This window comes from Rhagoletis zephyria, unplaced genomic scaffold (assembly GCF_001687245.7).
Source record: "Rhagoletis zephyria isolate East Lansing unplaced genomic scaffold, Rhagoletis_zephyria_1.1 Rzeph_scaffold_02195, whole genome shotgun sequence".
In the NCBI taxonomy this organism is placed as follows: Eukaryota; Metazoa; Arthropoda; class Insecta; order Diptera; family Tephritidae; genus Rhagoletis; species Rhagoletis zephyria.
This window is the reverse complement of record NW_016159279.1, coordinates 2,507-21,967: the sequence shown is the minus strand read 5'-3', so window position 1 is coordinate 21,967 and position 19,461 is coordinate 2,507. Positions and strand designations below refer to the sequence as shown.

At 37.2% G+C, this 19,461-nt stretch overlaps 1 protein-coding gene across 1 annotated transcript in view; it reads left to right on the top strand.

Annotated features, from left to right (window-relative positions):
• Positions 1 to 18,527, top strand: part of LOC108366238 (mitochondrial sodium/hydrogen exchanger 9B2-like) — a gene marked incomplete at its 3' end in the record, with an annotated part of 53,290 nt that extends 34,763 nt beyond the window's left edge. The window contains exons 4-8 of the mRNA XM_017620567.1: positions 9,605 to 9,892; positions 10,237 to 10,419; positions 11,602 to 11,777; positions 11,878 to 11,987; positions 18,330 to 18,527. Coding sequence (XP_017476056.1) covers positions 9,605 to 9,892; positions 10,237 to 10,419; positions 11,602 to 11,777; positions 11,878 to 11,987; positions 18,330 to 18,527 — 955 coding nt within the window. The remainder of the gene's footprint in view (positions 1 to 9,604; positions 9,893 to 10,236; positions 10,420 to 11,601; positions 11,778 to 11,877; positions 11,988 to 18,329) is intronic.
• Between the last annotated feature and the right edge of the window lie 934 nt (positions 18,528 to 19,461).

Sequence of the window (19,461 nt, the reverse complement as noted above, 5' to 3'; positions counted from 1 at the left end):
GCTGCCAAATGCTGAACATTTTCACAACCAAAGCAAATTCGGTTAGCAAGATGTAAAGAACATTGCTAATTTCCTCCAGGTCGTGCGACAAAAGTGCAGCGCACACCATTAGCGTAATAAGGGTAAATGTGAGTGGCAAGTGAAGTGCGAGGCAATACACTCGCTGCAACTTTAATAAAAATTGAGTGCGTTCCCATTGAGTGCGATCCTCTGGCCACTGCCAAAGACCAATCACTTTGAGAACTATAATTAAAGAACGCACGGATGCGATGCGGACGCCGCGCGTACTTGTAATGACTGTTGAGGAATTTGGAGAATTTTTCGTTAGCATTCTAAGTTTGAAATAAGACTGTCAAATCAATGGGATTTGTGATGTAAGTAAAGAACTTATATATACGATTTTTCGATAGTAATTAGCACATTCTTTTGAGTAATTAAAAAAGCCTAAAATGAAGGCGAACCAATATTACATATACATAGGCCATCGATGTATGTTCATACAGCGTTGCGTAGATATACGCAACAAAAGTGAGTTTTTGTAGTTTGTAATGTTTTTACACGCTTTTGTTAACCCTCATTAGTCCTTAGGGTAAAAATTTACCCTTTTTAAGTTTAGAGTCCGATTTTATCATTCGCCTTGGGTCCGATCAATCCAATTACTTTTTAGTTTTTTTTTCTGCTAAAAAATCAAAATTTTTGTATACCAGGAAATTTTACATTATAGTTGAAATATTTTTTTTGGCTATTGTTCCCAATTGGACCCAAGGGCCAAAAATTGCCCTATTCTCACATAACAGAGAGGAGCTTTAAATTTTCAGAGAAACTTTAGATTTTCAGAGGAGTTTACTTTACGTCGCGACGCCACTTTATAGGCAAAACACGAGTTTTTTTTCAAAATCGTAGATCTTCGGCTCTAAGGTACTCCATCAAAGAAGCTGGTGCAGAAAATCGTGCTCTAGATTGCTCTAGTTCGACTTAGGCTCATGAAACAATAAATGGAGTAAGTTAGAGCAAGAAAAATCCTCATGAAACACAATTTTGTGAGATAACTTAACCTGGCGTTACCTAGAGCAGCTCATTAAACGCAACTAATACATGAAATTCGCTGCAAAGGCATGTAAAGGAGAATGCGGCAACCCGAATTATCAAGTCGTCTTTCGGACAGAAAATAAAAATCAATTTGATTCGAACAAAGAGTGTTCAGCACATTTTGGTTGCGCTCTCAGTGAGACAGAGTGGGAAAGGAACGCGTAAAATTACGAAGAAAAAGTGTCCGGACACGAACGGTGAATCCGTCTTTAATATGGAATCACACATTTTTACAAATGCACATTTTATCCGGGTTTTACTTTACCAACATTTATGCCAATAATGACAGCATTTACCTCAAAATAATTATAACAATTACTGATTATGTGCATAAGAAGGGTTCACTGCTTTTGTTGTAGTACAATTTTCTTCTATTTATGCGTGTGTGTGTAACTACAAAATTTTCTATAGTAATTGGAGCTATTAATTTATTTTAATTTGTTGCGTTATACTTGGTTGCGTGTAATAACATTAAAATTGCTCGAAAATTATTTGAGTTAATAAGGAAATTGAATTTTAAATAATTTGTTTGCATATAAGCTCATTAAAGACTGTAAATTAGATATTTTGGTTTATCATATGAAACCTACTTTAATACTAAATTCTAGCTAAGATTTCATAGTGATATTAGTGATTCAATGAGATATTATATTTGCAGTAATTCTTCTCTAATGAAAATATTTTTAATATAATAAATCGAATAATAAACCGTTATTTTCATGCAAATGAATTAACGTTGATTTCGAGTTTATTGATGATGAGATTACGTTTAAGACCAGGACGGGTAATATGTATGGAACGCAGCAAATGTTATCCTTCAGTTATCGGTGTAATTTTTTATTATAACGGCTGGATAATTACATATTTCTTCATAAATTAGGAATAAGAATTAGCGCGTAATACAAAAGTTATTTCACTAAACCGAAAACATATTTTTATTAGTAATACTATAACCGTATATTAAGATTATATTGATAGAAAGAATCTTTCCTGATTTTAGACTTGCGCAAAATGATAATAACATCGCCGACATTGAGTTCGCGAAGTAAATCCTATCTTAGCAGGGAACATGATGGACCGTAGAAATAGGTCTTTTGTGATACTACTGCGAATAGTAACTGTTAAAATCGCTGAGAGCTCCACCAGACTTGTCAGAAAGAAGGAACTCAAGTGCCTAAGCTACAATCAAGGAAAAGCTACGCACTCTAGGAAGAAATATTGAGATGATTCCACCCCGTATGACCCGTAAGCGCACTCACTAGAATCGAGGGATCCGGCTTAACGAACCTAAGAAGATTTCTAGACCACCCCGGTCTGCGCTCGGCCGTAGCACATAAGCGCCATGCTCTGGTTTTCCTACAACATTCGCCGAGTTGACCCCGGGCTCAGCTTTTCAAAAGAAGTACACAAGTAGTCAAGAGAACTCCCACAATCTTTCTTTTTGGTAATAATTCCCCAACGGTGCCTTCTCTATACAACGGCCTATACAAGTTAGGCAAAGTAATAATCTAGCGCTATCGAAAGCGAATTAAGGCATTGCCCAATAAACATCGAGCGTACCGTAAGTGAGCCCAGAGCTCTGATTGTCGCCTGGCTGTATAAGTAGATATTAACCTCCCTTAATGCCAAGCGTCTGACAGCAGACAATCGACTGCTTCCTTACTCAATATTAGCAAGCTCCGCCAGAAATACACTACAATGATCTGTAAGCCTAACTTTAAGGTTGACGGAGAACTCCTTGGAAAATATCCCTTAACCGAAGCTTTCCGTTAAGCTTCGACCCATCCGTGGAAGTGGTCACCGGTGCCGCTATTCAAATACCGTCGTCCTACATCCACTAATCCCTATATGACATATGCGTTGAGAAAGAACAAGCTAGTGCCAGGCTGGCATGCGGTTGTCCGAGTTACTCGGAAAGAAATCGAGGACCCCGAGAATACTAGATGTTAGGTGAATAAACAATACTTACTGGATGCTATTTTTGAATTAAAGTTTAAATTTATTTTAGTCTTTATCTTTTACCTTCCAAATCATGGATTACATTTCATTTGCTCATATTTAATAGCAGTGCCAGCAAGCTATACGCGTTATTCATAGTCTGTAGGGAAACAGGAATTATTTGTTGAAAAAATCAGCAACCACCTACATACATATGTATTTCAANCGAATAAACAATACTTACTGGATGCTATTTTTGAATTAAAGTTTAAATTTATTTGAGTCCTATTTTGTTTACTTTCCAAATCATGGATTACATTTCATTTGCTCATATTTAACAGCAGCGCCAGCAAGCTATACGCGTTATTCATAGTCTGTAGGGAAGCAGAAATTATTTGTTGAAAAAATCAGCAACCACCTACATACATATGTATTTCAAAACACTTTTCAATGACCTTTGTGAAAATAGGTAGGCCCACTATGAAGAAATTTCCAGCCTTAATACGCACAGGCGTCTTCAGCAACTCCATATAGAGGTTCATTTGCTTTCGCGTGGCCGGCGATAAGTCCTCCCAACTGCTACTGTATACACACGTTGTCAGCGCGTCCGAATTTATGGTAATCTCATTGGCAAAGTAACATGGCAGGAATATCTGTAACGTCAGTACGCTGGCAAATTGCAACATGGCTAAAAATTGGCCTGGATTCTCGCTGATTTGCATCTGCAAAGGAAAGTAAAGTAAAGCAAAGCAAAGCGGCCGACAACGAGGCCAAGTTACAAAGCGAACGCGCTGCACTATATAGCATTTCAGTTCATAAAACGAGAAGCGCACACACACAAAAATGCGTACACATGAATGTACATACACTTACACTTTGTAGGCGATAGGCGCTAAGGCACAAAATGAAAGCACTGAGCACGATTTGCACCATAATGGGCAGCGACACCAGCGACTCACATAGCGACGTCAACCTACATTTTTGCATGGAGTAGGCAAAATGTTAGCAATTTACACAGCAGAATGACATTAGTATCAGTGCAAATTTCCAATAAGCAGTGAGCTCGTCGAAAGCACCTTCCACAACTTTTCCACTTACCGTTTGACCTTTTTGTGTAACTCGATGATGGCCATCAGCTCGTGCACGGCAAAAGGTTCGCTCAAATATTGCAATGACATTAGGCGCATGCCAATTAGCTTATATAGGAGTGCCACATGAAAGAGATAATAGCACAGCAACATATCCATAGTCACGTTTGAGATGCAAGTCAGCGACATGGCCACCAGCTCATAGCCATAGGCGTACCAGTAATTGTGCGCCTTGTGCCAATCGAACGGCAGCCAATAGTCGTAGGGCAAGTAGTAGCCGCTTACGAGCAGAGTCGCGCCAAAAGCGGTAAACAGCACGCCAATGCCGCCGCCAATGTAGCAGCTAGCAATGCGCGCAAATAGGCGCTGCTGCTTTTGCCACCAGCGACGCTCCATGTCCGTGCGCAACGCGTAAATAACGCCATAGCTGATCTCATGCACAAATTGGCAGGCGCAGCGCTCCATGCGCCAAAAATTCAGCGCGAGCGCCATCATGCCCACCTCCGTGATGGAGATGTAGAGTATGTGATCGGCGCGTTCCCAACGCGTCAGCGCTTCGATCCACATGAGCGTATTGTAGGTGAAGGTGAGCGGCAAGTGAAGCAAATAGCGATAGTAGCGCGCCAGTAGGTGGTGGTGCCATTGCTGTATGCCAACTTGGGATCGCTGCTGCCAGATCGGCCAGAGTCCGAGACATTGCAGCAGGCGTATTAGTATACGTGCGGCGCCGATGCGCTCCTGCAGCGCTTTGACCGGCGTTAGTGATGCCATTTGAAGATTTGTTTTGACTATGTGATGTAATGAATACTTTTGTGTGCTTTTATAAAGCGCAAGGAATAAGCAGTGTGCTTTATGTATGCATTTGTGTGTGCATTTGTGCATATGTATGCATGTAAATATATTTACATTAATTAATTGAAAATGGTGCGTTCTAGGTGCTTGACCGTCTAGCATTGATTGCAGCTAACACGTACAGACAAATGTTTTTGACGTCATTGATACTATTTTTAAACTTTGAGTAGTTGTATGCGAGAAATCAGTGCGTTGACTATAGAAAATGTGCCGAATAATTTTTATTACTGAACCGAGGATGGGTAGATTAGAGCCCACTCACCGTGTGAGCATCCCAAAGAATTCACAAAAAGCCACATATAGGTCTAAAATATTGAAGAAATATCAAAAAATCCCGATAACTAAAATACCTCAAAAAGTAATCGACGAAAAATCACCCGAAAAAATTCTTAAGGAGCCCGCAAAATTGCGATAAACTCATGAAAAGCCTCGACAAATCTTTGAGGAATTCTGTATTAATGGCGGCCCGTGTTTAACAAATAAATTTAACCTTTTTGTTACATTCTTTCTCGCACCGCTTCTACTGACATTATTGGTACAGCTTCTTCCAGGAAAAAACATGCAATGCGTAGGAGATGGAAGAACCTTCTTCTTAAATTACAGCTGAATAGAGATATATCAACAGGGCAAGGGAATAACACCATAGAGGCTGAGGATATTTGTTTGTAAGAGTATAAGGAAGTCTTTGCTTACTGTGCACGCTCTTTTTTTATCTTCCTTAGGCTCAGACAAAGTTGTATGGTCGACCTCTATGCTTGGTTGACTCCTTTTTCAAGGAAACCCAGATTTGGTTTCAATAATGATGATATTTTAGTACAAACTCTGATAAGATTAATACGGGAGAGCCATTGTCCCCAAAATATTGATATTTTTTAATCTTTTGGAGATTATATTTTTAATGAGGGTGTATACATTTTGTAGAAGTACAAAATTTTAAACAAAAACTAGCTTGGGGTACATATACCAAGTTGAGTGCAGGTGAAACGCTTCGTGGTTTTAAAAGGACAACCAAATTATTTTTTAAATAGTCAGGAAAATACATACATACATATTTACTTTAAGCAACGCAAGGGGAACTTCTTGAGTACTTAGAAAAACCACCTGCTTATGAATTTTAGAATTATATTAGTAAAACCAAAGGAATTACGGTTGTCTTCGGAAAATCTTATGACATTCTTCATTACACCGGGCATTATTAGCGAGTAGCAGTGGCCTTACTGCGGTTAAGAGGCGCTACTGCGGTGAACGGTCTATTCTCGCCGCCAAGAGGCATTTTGAAAACAAATTTAAATTTATAAATAGGGAGGATAAGATCAAGGTATAGTAACAAGAAAGATGCAAAAGGAAGTATCTTGCTGAGAATCCCCAATGCAAAAGCAGCAAGCGATGATTCCAACATTACAGTCTCTATTAGCTCGTCGAAAGAGAGAGGGTGAATGCTCCCTGAAAGACCTGCTAAAGACAAAGAACAAAAGAGAGCACACAGTAGAGACTGGAGGAAAGCTTTAAAGCGGCGTTAGGCATCAGGCCACACTTGGTGGCCTCACTAGACCGAACACATCCGGGCCGCGAGCGCTTAGGCTGCGCAAAGGGGACGGTTTTGTTGTGCCGGTCATAGTTCGACAGAAAATGAAATGCTACAAGCAACCATTTTTTCAGATGGTCAGAACCAGAGATTGAAAATTAAAATTTTTACTTCAGAGAAATGGCTATATATAAAATGATTCGTTTGCAATTTTTTCCTAAAGCTGTCCATATACTGGTTTGTTCCTCCTCCACGTAATTTTTCTTGTATATGGCGGTGTTCGCGAACATCTCACAAGAAATTGTAAAATTTAAATTCTTGTAATATGTTCGACGTTGTTTGCAATGTTTGGGGCTTCTCGCTTTCTCGCTATTTTTACGTGCATCAGGTTGAAAAACCAGCCATTGTGACCTGCCATGAAAAACCTTTAAATCCAAAGAAATGAACAGAAAATCCTCGTAATGTTGTCGCCTAAACGTTGACAAATCCTCAAACGCATGTAGGAAAGGTGCCTCTATCAAGCTTCTGAATGCCACGAGAAACTTTCACGCTAACATCACCGCAGTTCAAGAAATACGATAGACGGGGCATGGCTACAGCACGCTATATCTAATAAATACAGCTGCCATGAGACGGCGCCCAAATTTGGTGTCGAATTTGTGGTTGGGGGGAGGCTAAGATACCTCGTCTCCAGGTACACAATCCGCATAAAGGCAAAACTGAAAAACGTCAGCCTAATTTCTGTGCGTCGCCTCAGCAGAACAGTGGGACGATGAGACTAAGTAGCATTTTTATGAGCGCCTAGGAGAAGCGTATAAACGCTGCTCCCACCACCATGTTAAAATCGCGTTTGGCGACTTTCACGCCAGGTTGGGAAATGCAAGCATATTTGGTCCAATATTCGGAAAATTAGGCCTTCATGACAACACTTCCCACAACGGAGAGAGGCTGATCGAACTCTCCGCGGCCCGAAAAATGGTAGTTAGCAGTACCAGAAACCAGCCTTGATACATCCACAAAGCAACTTTGCTATCCTTTGATCAAAGAACGGAGAACCAAATTGATCACGTTATGATGGACGGAAGTTACGATTCGAGCGTTCTTTACCTGCGCTCCATCCGAGGAGCCAACGTCGAGTATTTATATAAGATTTAAAACCCTGGTCTATCTGACATTATCCACTTCTTCCTAGTCCCTACAGCTATGACGAAAATATTTTTCGTTTAAAATTTCTGAGATTTAACTTATTTCCTTACTTGCCGTATTGACTTATCTACTTGCCACATATATTCAAAACAATTCAGTTGAATATTTGTCAAGCACAATTTCTTAAATCTCTTTCACAATAAATCTTAAATTTGCCATAAACCAGAACTTTTTTCCAGGCGAAAATTAACAAAACTTCTGTTTATACATACACTTAGGTGCAAAATTGAGTCAATAATAAAAAAGAGATCACAGGAAGGAATCCGAAAATATTCGCGGTAGAATGACGAAAAATTAGGCGTTTAATAACGTGAGACAGAAAATCTATACCCTGCAAAAAATTGGACTAATCCGGGATGACTCCGGGAGCAATCGCAAAGGAGCATGCGACTAATACCACTTTTGATCTCTTTATATGGAATGAACTGTTCGCTGTTGTTCGAGCATGTCCTATGGAGAGACTAATTGTTCACCTTTATATCCGATTGGGTATAAAAAGCGACTAGTCACTTTTAAAAAATAAAAATAAAAATTTTCGCCAGCTGAGATTCGAACCGGGTTGCTCAGTTTTGTTAGGCGAATACTCTCTCTGTGTGCCAACGCCGCACATGAAATGTCATTGACTAAGAGCGTACATATAATTAAATCGTTAATAGTACCCGTTAGAGATGAGTTGGGGACTAATGGATCTCCAATTATACCCATAAGGGATGTGTCGAGACTAATTGACCTCCATTAGTACCCGTATGAGACTAGTTGCGACTAATTAATGCCCAGTTGTACCCGATTGAGAGTAATCTCGGAATACTCTCTTTAGAGATTAGTCGCACAATTTTTTGCAGGGTAGCTAAAGAAGCTGTGGCGTGCGTTAGTGGAGATGCTAGAGTCTGGACCGTGATAAGAATGCTTCGCAGGGTCGACGGAGTAAAACGGGTAGCGGCAAGTTGCAGCGTGGCAATATCTCTTAGAAATTATGTGGTTGTAAAAATGAGTCAATGTGTTAATTTAGAAAAATTTATGGAGTGCATGTCCGTTAGCGAAATTTAATATTTTTATGGTGGATTCTAGTGCTTTGAACTGTGCCTTAATAAATGTTAAAAAAAAATCATTAAAATTTTGCCAAAGAACCTCCCAAAAACGTATAAATTGTGATTTTTGTGCATTATTGACTCAATTTTGCACCCAAGTGTACATATGTATGTAAATGTGTTTGTATATTTGTTGAAATAGCGAAAATCATGGAAATCCAATTAAAGTCATTAACTTTTTTAATTGACAATTAACATAATATTCTGTTTTAATGAATTGACCGCTTACTTATTTGCCGTTTGTGTGCATCTGCCACAGAATATTTAAATTACGTTGTTGCTGTGTATTTATAAATGCAGAAAACAATTATATACATATGAATATTTGTGTTAATGTATATATGTATGTATGTTTTTATGCTTTTAAAAATGTTTGTATGTACATAAAGCAACGACAATTTCGTATAATTAGCTCGATAATAACAACTGCATATTTAATGACTTTTCGTCATACTCGTATGCATGTATGTACGTATGTATGCTTGTGGTAAGTGGTAATGCGATTGCACATACATACATATATAGGTAGGCGGAAAGTCGTATAAGTATTATTTGGTTCTGCAGTTTTCAAAGTTAAATACAACTCTTTAGCCAAATGGTTAAACATTGTTTATGTGGCGTGAATGGAAGCAGTTCAATTTTGTTGATTAATTAAAAGATATGCTACGAGTAAATGTATGTATGTATACGTATATTAAATCATATTTATCTGCTTATAAATATATGAACTAAAATTACTAATAATTAATATATTAAAATTTTTCTGCATTTTTCTCAATTATAATATTTACGTTTGTTTTATTTTTGTTCTCGCGCAGCTGGCGCATTCTAGTCCAACACTGGCCTTTCATCTCCCAACCACTGGCTTTGGCGGCTGTCGGTATTGGCTTATGGATCATTGCATTTGTGCTGCTGCCCGATTATGCGCTTCCACATACGCCAATTATGCGCATATTCTTCCTCTTTGTGGGCGCACAGCTGACCGGTGTGCTGGTGACCTTCATCCGCTTGCCGGATATGTTGGGCATGCTGTTCTTCGGTGTGTTGTACACAAATGTGGGTTTAGCCGATTTTACGGGCTATGATAAATTAGAGGCTTTTCTGAGGTAATTAAAATTAATTAAAAAAAAAAAAAAAAAACAGCTATGTATGTAAGTAAACTAATGCTGCTACCTACTCGGAAAATAGCTAAGCATTTTACAAGGTAATCCATGTTTTCTTCCGGATTTTTATAACAAAAATTGTCATCACGAACAATGTCATCTACTAGTAACGCACAAAATCAACACCTCCGATGACGCCTTACATTGTAAGCTGCCTTGCATTATCCATACTAGAGGCCAGAAGAAAATAGGGATTACCTCGAAAGATGCTCACCTAAATAATTTCCCAGTCGGTATGAATGTTATACCTATAACAATAAGAGGTTGTGTGTTTGAAATATTTTCAGGGAGATGGCACTGATTAATATTATGCTGTTAGCAGGTCTTGGCCTCGATGCGAACGCCTTCAAGAAGCTGTGGCTTATGATTTTACGCCTTACACTTATACCAACCATCGCTGAAGTGACGGCAATTGCAGTTGTAGCGAGATTTACACTGGAAATGCCATGGTTCTGGGGTATTTTATTAGGGTTAGTAGCAAAAATTTGTTTAATACGTTCGAGCATAATATGTATATGTATGGTCATAAGTGGGCGGGCCACGCCCATTTTCCAAAATTTTATCATGAACGTATTTTTTGCTAAAGAATTATTGCAATCGTCAATTTTGACTAAATTATCTTAGGTATTTACTGATTTATCGAAGATTTTGCATTTCTCTAAATTACCGTTATATGGGATGTGGGCGTGATTACTGTTCGATTTTAAAAATTTTCAACTGTTTGGTACAATATACCCATACACCAACAACTGTGCCAAATTTGGGAAAAATTGCATACAAAATTCTTGTCTGTGTTCAATACCTTTAAACTTCGTTTAACCCCTCTGCAATGATTGGGTTAAAATGAGCCAATTTTCATGAAAATTCTTTAATTACAGAGTTAGGTAATTTTAAATAAGCAGCAGCGTTGCTTATTCGTTAAAGGCATAATCAGCTATGGTTTTACAAGAAATACAAGGTTTTTTTTAAATTTTGTTTTCTAGAAGGTCACATAGTTTTTTTTCATACACCTACAGTGTTTCTGGATCATTTTTACCCAAACTATTATTTAAGGGCAACTTTGAACGTGTGAGCATACAGCACTTGCCGATAAAGTGTTTGCATGCCACAAATAAATTATTAACTGAATTCAAATTGAAATATGTTTTTTTTTTTAAATTGACTAGTTTCTATTTTAACCGCAGAAGGGTTAAATCAGTTACGTAATTTTTACTTTAGGCGCGCTAAAAAAAACAGCAACATTCCTTTTATATGAGTACATTTCTGTATATAGATATCAGTTGAATAGCTATTTATATTATATTATTCAATTTTGTGTTCTTAAAACAGCAAAAAAAAGCACAGAAATAAAGTAAATCTCTTTTATGAGTCATGGCGCATTAAATAACTTTCATGATATTACCCGACATTATTAGAAAATAATTAGTTAATTAAAATTAAATTCCACTCTACGAATCTGCTACGTTCATTCAGTAGCTAAGTGTAAGAAAATATTTAAGTTACGCTTAGTAATTTATAAAAGTTTCAGAAAAAATTCTTAAATATGTATAAATATTTTACGCTACACAAACTTTGTGGCATAACCCGTTCGCTCGCTCAGTAATGACAAAAAAAAATTACATGGAATTTTCTTTTAATCCCCAACATTGCAGTCTTGTCGTCACCGCTGTCTCTCCGAACGTTGTCGTCACTGTAATGCTGAAGCTGAAGGAAGAGCGACTCGGCCTGAATAGCGGCATACACACATTAATATACGCCATGACCAGCTGCAATGATGTCGTCGCCATTTTTCTCTTCGGTGTCATTATGAGCGTCATCTTCTCCACGGGTGAGTAAATGCAAAGTATTAATTATACTTAGTTACATAGTAAATAGCTTGCAGTGCGAAATTGAGTTTAATATGCCGTAATTGAATTTGATATTTATAGATAAATCATTGACGCAACAAATACTGCAGGGACCTATCGGCATCGGTATTGGCATCGTATTTGGCTATGTCTACGGACTGATGTTGACTATTTTGCCATCTACAAAGACGGTATGTACTATTTAGTTGTATATATAGAATATATGTACATCCACATATGATTAAGTTAGGAATGCATTGAAATGGGTTAAATTCAAAAAAAAAAAAGAAATTTAAGAGCAAGCATACAAAGCCACTTATGCCATAATAAAAATGTGTGTGTGTGTGGTTTTTCAAACTATGTACTGTACGCGAATGGAGTTGCAAAGATAAAGCGAAAAGATTATTTTGAAATATTTTAGCATACATTTTGGCGTTGTCGAAAAAACACACACACACACGCCGCGCGCGCATCAAAGCCATAAGCGCAACTGGCGCTATTAAATTTACAGTGAATGGTATGCACATGCGCTCAATGCACAGCGAGGTCACTGTAGTATCTCAAAATTACTGCATTTTATCGTTCATAAAATGCATCACAAACGAGCTGCAGCTGTAATCTGTGTCGCCACAATAGCGACTTGCCATAGTTGTACTACCACCCACGTTGGCATCGTCATTCTACTTCTTGACATCACTACTCAATCGCCATGTTCATCACATACATACTCATGTATCTCAGTGCTGCCTCAATTCGAAAATAAAGCTACACACACCCTCGCAAAACACACGTGTACTGTACTAGTATTGGTCCGCCGAGCCATTTGCTGCAACTTGCACCGTTAATGGCGCACATAATCAAACGTTGCCACGCCACTAGCGCACAGTGGCTCAAGTACTGCAGCCAGCGACACACGCCTTATTATGACATTACTCCTCGCAGTAGGTTCCAGTTTTGCACACAAGCCGTTCGACGCTGGCGCCGATTTTGGCACTACATTTATTGCATTGTTGTTGGTGCTTTTGCTTAAGTTGCTGCACAGTTTTGCCACAGTGTGCGCAAATGGCTGCCCTTTTACAGGGTTAACCATTTTAAAGCGTAGGAAGCTTACTGATTTAAACCCTTGGCTGACCAGATTTTGATATTTTGCAGTGCCAATTTCGCTGAAAATATCTTCACTTCAAAAAAAAAAAAAATACTATATATTTCTGATATCTTTTAGTTTTATTAATTTCTTAAAATTGTTTATTTCATCTTACATATGACGATGGCTATTATTATTATTATAGCATTATCCCCAGGTGCAAAAGTTCGTCCACGGAATCAGAGGGTGGTAGACTATCACTCAAGTCTACACTGCTTACATGCTGGAGGGGAGTGGCTATGACTCTTCTTTAAAATCGCATCCACGATCGATTAAATTGGGAAAGAGTTACCTATCAGTTTTTTGCTGCTGCACCTTCAAAGGCAACGACGACACTCTAATTGTTCTTATCGCCGCTACGGGGAGTGTATTTAAGTATAGTGGGAGTTTGGTGTCGATAAAATGAAGGCAAACACAATAAGAGATGACCTTGCCAAAGGAGACCCGATAATTCCTTCGCAAGACAAGAATAAGGTTCATTTCGTTCCTTTGGTGGTTTCTTTTTTTGGAAAATAATTTATCGGCGCAAGAATAGACGAACGTAAGAAGATTCAAGGGGGTTTTTTTGCCAAAATTGTGGCTAATTAAGGTAACAAACCAAAACATCTGAGAATATGAACAGAAAGTGCTTAAACCAAGAATATTTAAATCGCTCATAAATGACTGAAAGGCGGTCGCTGTAGCCGAGTGGTTAGAAGTACGTACTATTACTCCGTTAAAAGGTTGGACCTCTGATAAAAACACACATCTGAAAAAATTAGAGAAAATTATATTGACAGCCACCGCCCCTCGGAAAACTACCGAGCGTATGTCTGCCTTGAAAATTGTTTTGATAAAATCCGTTTGAGATTCGGAGGCGGCGTTAAATTGTAGACTTACATCAATATGCATACCCCATATCAGAGGAGAAGCTCGGCCAAACACTTAGCAGAAAGTATTTATTTTTGTTTCTTTTTTTGGATAAATACTTCCTTTAATTTTTTGATGCCCATCGCAAGAGGTCTAGCTGGTAATTGCTTGCATTGAGCGGATTGAATCACACTTTTTTAAATACATTTTAAAAGTAAATCCCCATTTCCTCTCCCTCCCTTGAAGAGGATGAGACAGCTCTTAGATACCCAATATAAATTCATAAACCGTGAAATGAGTTTTCTTTTTTTCTACACCCGTTTTTCAGTTAATTTTGACAGAAAAAGAATGAAAACTTAAAATCAAAGAATGGGGTATTAGGGTGGCTCAAAAAAAAGTAAAGTCGGAATTTTGATGCCGCCAACTTATAGGAATTCTCTATATGTACTAAAAAAATATACAAGTATTCTTTATTTTGAAATCAAAAAGTAGTTAGAGAGTGCTCAAAGCGCTCAAAGTTTTCCTCCTATTTTTTTGGGAAAAACAACTTTTCATAGAAATGGTAAAGATTTCTTGAAAATCGAAATTTTTCGATCGTAAAACTTTGTGCCTCTTCAGGAGATTCTCAGCAATAATACTCAATTATTTATTTAACCATTTTTAGCTGGTAACTATGTTTTATAGGTCCGCTAAAACCCCCAGAAAATACAATGGGGGAACAATAAAAAATCTTTAGTACTAAAAAAATGGTTAAATAACAATTGAATATTACTGCTGGAAGTCTCCTGAAGAGAACCAGGGTCTTTTCACTGAAAAATATTGATTTCCAAAAATTCTATACCATTTCTACGAAAAGTTGTTTTTGATTCGTATAAAATACATGGAAACTTTTAACGCATTGAGTAAAATCTAAACATTTTTTGATTTCAAAATTAAAGTAAATTATTTGTAAAGAAATTTTATCAAGATTTTTAAAATATGAATTTAAAAGCAAAAGAGCTTTTGACTGCCGCAGCCGGGTAGGTAGAGATGTCGGCTGTAATTCTGTGTGTCGCAGGTACAAATGCTGGCACATGCAGTATTTAAATGATAGAAAACAATTTTTTATCATACAAAATTTATAATTTTCATATTCAATTTTAATAGTATTTTCAGTCTTGATAACTTATGAAGAAAAGACCATTTAATTTTTGTGCTAGGGTTACAATTCTTGATAAAGAATTTATGAATTTTTATTTGCTATCTAAGAGCTGCATTAAAATTTCGACTTTAGTTTTTTTTTTTGGACCAGCCTAATCGGACATGCATTTACATGCTGCTCGAAGGTCTTCGCTGATAATTCAAGTTTGAAAAGAAGTCAGTGAAATACAATCTCGTTTTCCTCCATTTCTTCCTCTTCGGCTTTAAAAATCTGCTGCAAAAAGTCTAAACTTGGTGACACCAGCAGTTTTGGCTAAATGCTTAGACTCGCCATTTACTTTAAGCTGAACTTTTTCCTGGGGTTATCAGAAATCAGAAAGTTATTGGTGACATGCACCGAGAATCACTGAACACCTAGGCGAGCTCTAGTCCTGCGATTGGCTCTCTAAGTTTTTTTTTTCTAAGTAAAAATCAAACAAACAAAAAATAGTATACAGTCCGTAAATAAAATAAATCTGTTCTATCATTTACTGGAAATATCTGCATTATTCCTTATCCTTCTAGGTAGCTGTCTCATACTGAGTTACTCCTACGATGTGGTGCACCTGCAATTTGAAATCAAATAATATTTATAGGCAGTGCCCAAAAAATCAATGCACTTCACTACAAGATATTTTTTTTTTATTTTAACACCCTTTAAAGAAATATTAAATGACTCTCCAGGCAACAGCAACAACTTTACAAAGCACTGCAGCAAAAAAAAAAATTAAATTTCAGTTCACACTGTGAGGTTATGGGCATAACATTTTCTTGCCCAGCATGCATTTCTCCAACGTGCTCATCCGCGTATCCACACATTACATATAGTATGAGTGCTTCCACAGCAAAGCAACTCTGTGTTATGTAGTTTCTTGTGTGCATGTAAATTTTTGCTATGTCTTTTTTTTCAATTTAGTAGCGCCCTAGTGGTACAAAGTTAGTAGAACGCAGTAGTGCCAGTGATTTTATTATAATGCGAAGTTGTAATTTCAAGTCATATCTCGTACAAGTTGTTCGAGTGCAGTGCAAAAGAGAAAGGGAGAGAGAAGGAAGAAGAAAGCATTCATCGCCTTTTCGCACACTTGCTTACTTTTGTGCCTTCTTTATTCCTTTTGACAATTTCTTTATAAGTGCCGCATAATGCATACTTGTCACACGTTAACAAACTCACACACACACACACACACATACACACACATTTATTTAGTGCCCGGGATGATAGCTATAATAAAAATATATTTTTACGCAGACTATAGAAAGGATAATAGGAAATTAAGTGATATGGTTAGCAGAAAAAAGCTTCCAAGGACGATCTTAATGAGAGTGAATCTTTTTAGCGCAGTTCAGAGAAATAAAGATTTCTTTTCTCGTTGTTCGCGTATGTGGAAACAAGATTTTACAATATACATAAAGCGCGCAGTGAAGCGAACAATTTTTGTTGCCGCAAAATTCGCTGTTATTAAATGCACATATATATGTATGTATTTACATACTTATGTATACTGTCGGAAACACTGAACTCATAGACATTTTGCATCAGTCTGCAATATTGTTTGTGGCTTTAAGTTCCTTGTCTCAATAAAGCTTTGTGTTCGAGAAAAAGTCTATTACATACATAGGTATGTGCATTTATAATAATGTACATATGTACTTACCTACTTCGTCTTAGATTCATGTCCATATTTGCATAAAATTCTACAGCAGTACGTATAAAAACTTTTTTTTAATAAAAACTTTATTTAAAGGTATGAGCAAAATCACGAATGGGCTGCCTTCGTATATGTGCGCTTTTGTTTCGGTTATTATGTCGGAATGGGTAGGCCAAACATAATGTTTAAAATTACTTTCTTTTCATTTAATATTAATTAATTCTATTAAATTTTTTTTTTTTGAAATACCTTAAATCGCAGGCTATGAGGCTAAATGACGAGAGTATTACAATCACTGCACGAAAGACAGTTCTGCTCGAAAATAATGTTATTTTTCAGAAGCGCGACCGAAGTATGCATTCTTAAAACAAGCGAAAACGAGCGTAAAACCTGCGATTTTTTACCATTTTTCTAAGGACTCCCTTAGTTTTGTATTAGCCGGTTCATACTCTCACTAAAAAGTTGGACTAAAGGTATCACGCCTCATACACCTTCGTCCACCATACCTTTAGCCATCGCACATACATTATAGGAAAGTTTCCCCTAAATAATTTACAAATTTATACTACATATAAAGCCAGTAAAGAGCGAAAAGTGAGCGAAGCAGCCTTGGTAAATGAATACATCTGTCACAGCCCAAACTTCACATGCCCCGTGATAGTTTTCTCAGTATGCTCAATGTTTAAGTAAGTCGTTTTGTACCCGCTTATATTCGTGCTAGTTCCGACGAAATTCCAATAAGCTTCAGACAGATTGACTTTGACCGCGAAAAGTTGTCTCAATGCCAATCTGAGCATGGTATGGTATACGGATTCGTAATCTTCTAGCTATATATAAGTTTACGCGTACAGCCATTTGCCATGCCGGCTGCCAGGAGGTATACAATGAATTACAGAAACCTCACTCAAATCCAGCCTTTTAGGCGAAGAGCTTGCAAATGTCTCATCCATTCTGCTAGACGTACCTACCTGAATTGTCATTTGAAGGATATGAAAACACTGCCTAGGTTAGATAACGTAAAACAAAGAAAGCTAACCTTTGAGACTTATAAAAAGCACTACGTATGTGCAAAGAAAATTTTTCAGCAGTAAAAACTCTAACCAATGACATATTCATCCCCTTGAAAACATGCATTTGTACATACATACGTGCATGGCTATGAGTACAAACGAAAATATATGCTGCTTTTATTCATCTAGTTTACGGTACTTTGCAAAGGGAATGATTTACCACTTGATTTGTGTGATTTACGCATTTCGCGGTATAGCAGCGAACATTGAAAGCGATTGCGTTTATAAATTAAATTAAATTGCAGCGATTTGAGCTGGAAGAGCTCTTAGTTGCAATAGTTTGTAAGTATTAAAAGTATCTGTGTAAGCTTTTCTGAAAATCCTGAAAATTACATGATTTTTTGCGTTCGATTTAACTAGCGCTCATTGAAGATTGAGGATAGTAAAAAAGTGTATTTTTGTAATTATAAAAATGTATGGTATCAACGGAATTTTCATAGAAGAACAGAGTTAAATTTTTAAATTTCTGAAAATAACTATATTAAATTTTCACGCATTTAACAAGCGTGCATGTGAGCATTCTTGTTTAACTTAGTCCTTGTGCTTTTTAAATACCACAATGCATTTAAATCCAGTTCTTTTCTTGTACTGCACGTTTTACTATTTACTGTTTTTTGTACAAATATATCATTTGCATTTCAGCCCTACCTAAATGGCTTACGCTTTGTTTTGACCATCTTGGGCGGTACTGTATCGGTGATGGGCAGTCGTGCCATCGGTTATCCCTCAGCTGGTGCACTCGGCTGCATGACAATCGCATTTTTTGCCGGCATCGGTTGGAAGAGCCAACAACAACGACTCACTGCACAGCAACGTCAACGTCAGTTGGAAAATGAAAATGTAAGTTCGTAGTTATTTGGAGCGGCATGATAGTATGTGTATGTATGCATTTTCATTCTAAATATAAGAGGAAAAAAATTGCAAAGAGGACCAAAAATAACAACAAACACCCACATAAACTGCGTCAGTGCAATGGTAGGCTTATAGTCACAAAGCTCCGTTGCTACCCATTGACTGCACTGACTTTTAGTTAAGCAAAGTAAAAAGGTTTTTGGGACAAATAGTGATTTCTTTAGTAGATTTTATATTTAAATCTTCCAGAGTAGATACATATGTGTGCGCATTTGTGTTTGCATGCATGCGCGTTCATTTGGAAAGGAGATTTCGTCAAATGACAAGTGGGTGTGTTTTTGCTGCTGCAACTGCTACTTTTCGACATCTGACATGCTGGTTGGCATGCATATACATATAACTGTATGTAAACGCACGACTAGGTGTGTTTTTTTTTTTAATTTTTTTTCTCCTCTGTATGTCAAATTACTTTTTTCCGAAGATTGAACTGTGCCGCCTATTAGATACGGTCAACTGCGCTGTGTGTAAGCCGATTTTCCGATTTTCTGCCTGTGGTTGGATCTGAACAAAAAAAAAAAAACAAAAAAAAAACCTAGAGCCCTGGAGCTGTAAAGCACACATTTTCCTGAAATAAGGTACTAACTATATATGACTTGGAACTACTAAAGAGGTGGCAACTCGTTTGGAAAATACAAAAGGAAGAAAAAAGCCTTCTTGAACTACTTTCGATTGACATATCGACCCCTTTGCGTGAAATGACTAACCATTTATTTTCGACTATACAACTAGTAGTCTTTCTTTTATTTCAATAAATATTGGTTTTCGATTAATTTGAATATTTATTCTATAGCTGAATTCATTTTAAAAATCAAAATTAAATTGGTTTTGAAATGAGATACATATATTCTTACCTATGGGTGAA